This window comes from Eimeria necatrix, genomic scaffold, assembly GCF_000499385.1.
Source record: "Eimeria necatrix Houghton genomic scaffold, Enh_scaff530, whole genome shotgun sequence".
NCBI lineage: Eukaryota > Apicomplexa > Conoidasida > Eucoccidiorida > Eimeriidae > Eimeria > Eimeria necatrix.
The window spans coordinates 9,644-12,539 of record NW_013651679.1 but is presented as its reverse complement, the minus strand read 5'-3'; the positions used below and the strand labels follow the sequence as shown (position 1 = coordinate 12,539).

Below are 2,896 nucleotides of genomic sequence, written 5' to 3'. Positions count from 1 at the left end.
TACCTGTATGCGTGAGTGCACTATTAGTGGATTTGCTCATTTGGGTATTTGCGAAGAGAAATTAAAACTGAGAAGTTCCTGAGAGGCGCATGCAGCTTCGGGTGTACGTACAGCGGGCGTGAAGTGAAATGGTAGTTTTGGAAAATACAAAAGGGGAAGACGCAAAAAGTGAAAAATGAAGAGACAGAGAATAAAAGATAAACGGAGGCCAAATTGTCTTTTTTAAATAGAAAAGAGAAATAAAGATAAATGAAGTCTCAAATGCGCTTTTTAAAAAAGAAAAAGATAAAAGTCTTATATCACCTTTTTAGCTTCAAAGAGAAGGAGGGGGGACTTCTTTTGAAGCGAAAAAGAAGATTCTTTTCTTCTCTTTGAGATTAGAAGGAAGAAAAGAGTGCTAAAAGACCCAATTTGAAGCGAAGAAGAAGGTTCTTTTCTCCTTTTTGCAATTCAGAGAAAGACAAGAAAGTTAGACTCTCCAAAAAGGGGAAAAAGGACTTCTTTTTTGTCTAAAAGTGCAAAAAATGGCCAAAATGCCCTTTATTTTATCACGCGGCCGTCCGGCAGCAAAAGAGGCTCTCTGTAGTTCTTCGGCTGCGCAAAATGATTGTCGAAAATCTTCTCCATTTTTTCTTTGCTCAGCAGCGGCAGCACAGTGCCAATCTGTGGGGCCCCGCAGCAAAATAAATGCCATTTAAACCATTTTTAGCGAAAATAAAGGCATTTTAGACCATTTTAAAGAGATTTGAACCTCCATAATTGAACATTAATGCATTTTGGAGCTTTCTGACGGAAAATAAAGCCATTTAAGACCATTTTAATGGAGATCTGGACCTTTTTATCGAAAATAAAAACATTTTAGACCATTTTAAAGACATTTGGACCTTTTAACTAAACATTAATGCAAATTGAACCTTTTAATTGGCATTTAAACCGTTTAAATTGAACAGAAATGCAATTTAGGCTTTTTTAATCGAAAATAAACGCAACTTAGAGCTTTTAAATTGAAAATAAGTGCAGCCAAAGCCTTTTAAATTAAAAACAACTCCAAGGATTTGATTGAATTTGAATGAAAGGTTAGTTTGCAATTTGAATTAAAGCTCTTTTACAAATTTGAATTAACCAGAGACCATTCAGAAAGCTGCAAATTGATATCTATTCAGAGTATATGTTTATTTATTTATTTATTTAAATGAATAAAATGTTAATTGAGATAAATGAAAAGAACTTACAAGTGGCTACTCAAATGATGCAAATTTCTCAGAATATTTACAAAAGTTTCATTAATTTGATTTAAAATTGAAATTCAATTTAATTTAAATTAATTTAAATGAATTAAAATCCAGTTTGAAGGCGTTTCGCTAGAAGTGGCTCACTTTAATCCCGGCCTTCGCGATATACCCGGCCTGCAAACAAACAGCAGAAAAATGCCTCAAACTTCCCAAATCAATTTAATTAATTAATTAAATTAATTAATTAAATTAAATAATTAATTAATCAATCAATTAATTAATTAATTAATTAATTAATTAATGACAAATTAAACGGCCATTGTGTTGAGGCAGTTGCATTTAATTTCTGTTCTGGGGCCCGCGGCTGCCGCCACGCGCAGCAAAGCTGCGGCAAAGAAGTGGAAAATAAAGGAAAAAGAAATAAAATAATTTGTTTTAAAGGATTTGATTGAAGTTGAATTAAAAGTTATTTGCAATTTGAATCAAAGCTCTTTTACAAATTGGAGTTAACCAGAGACCATTCAGAAAGCTGCAAATTGGATATTTATTCAGAGTAGATTTGTTTTAAATAAATCAAAAAATTCCATTTTTTGATTTATTCCATTTATTTGCGCACTGGAGCCGTTACGACGAAACGATGCGGTTTAAACTTTTCCATTTTCTGTTTTCTTATTTTGAACAGTTCAGGTGTAGTGACACCCGACTCGGGCTCGTCCTCGCCGCCGTAAGGGGGGCTGTTTTCCTAATTAGAAAACAAAAAAAAGAAAATAAATTGTTTTTAATTGCAAAAAATGAATTATTTCTTTTAAATAAACTCCGAAGTCAATTTATTCATTTTAATACCCCACTTGGCCAATTTCAGAAACCCCCAAGTGCGGCTGTTTTGACTTGGAGGGAAATTCAAAAACAATTCAATTTAAAAAGTCAAAAACATTTATTAACTTGCTGCTGCCATTTATCTGATTTAATTGTTTTAATTAATTCAATTTTAAAGAGGCGTCACAGGACCCCCCCTAAACCCTAAACCCTAAACCCTAAACCCTAAACCCTAGAGCCCCGCGTGCACCAGATTCTTTGCTTACTCTCATTCTCAACACGATCCCTTTCTCGTCACAAAATATTGTGTCCTGTGCAGTGCAAAGCACACCGACAGGAACAGCAGCCACTGCAGCAGCAGCAGCAGCAGCAGCAGCAGCTGCAGCAGCAGCTGCTGCAGCAGAAACAGCAACTGGACTGCCCCGCGTTAGCTCCCGCAGCAGCAGCAGCAGCTAAACGACCAGCAGCAGCTACAGCAGCAGCAGCAGCAGTTCGTCACGCATCCACCAGAAACCCTTCCAAAATAGCCCCCCAAACAGCAGCAGCAGCAGCAGCAGCAGCAGCAGCAGCAGCAGCAGCAGCAGCAGCAGCAGCAGGCGCACGCAAAGCCACTCCTCAGGGACCATGTCCTGGGGCCTGCCCTGCTGCTGACACTGCTGGTTGAATTCTTTTGCAATTTGCATTATTGCATTTGGCCAAAAAGGAGTTTTGAAGTGAAGATGTTTTTGAAAAAGAGCTGCTGCTTCTCCGTGGCTCTTTTTGCTGCTGAACTTATCCCCCCAAGCCGACAGCTGCTCCACAGTCAGCTCCCCTCCCTCCCACCCCCCCTGCTGCTGCTGCTGCTGCTG

The 2,896-nt window shown here is 38.1% G+C and overlaps 1 protein-coding gene across 1 annotated transcript; it reads right to left on the bottom strand.

Moving 5' to 3' along the window:
* Positions 1-1,836: 1,836 nt before the first annotated feature.
* On the bottom strand, positions 1,837-2,731 carry ENH_00061170 (hypothetical protein, conserved; the record flags this gene model as incomplete). The annotated part of the gene is made up of 3 exons (XM_013577154.1): positions 1,837-1,974; positions 2,315-2,359; positions 2,651-2,731. The coding sequence occupies 3 exons, from the start codon at positions 2,729-2,731 to the stop codon at positions 1,837-1,839; spliced, it is 264 nt and encodes an 87-aa protein (XP_013432608.1).
* Between the last annotated feature and the right edge of the window lie 165 nt (positions 2,732-2,896).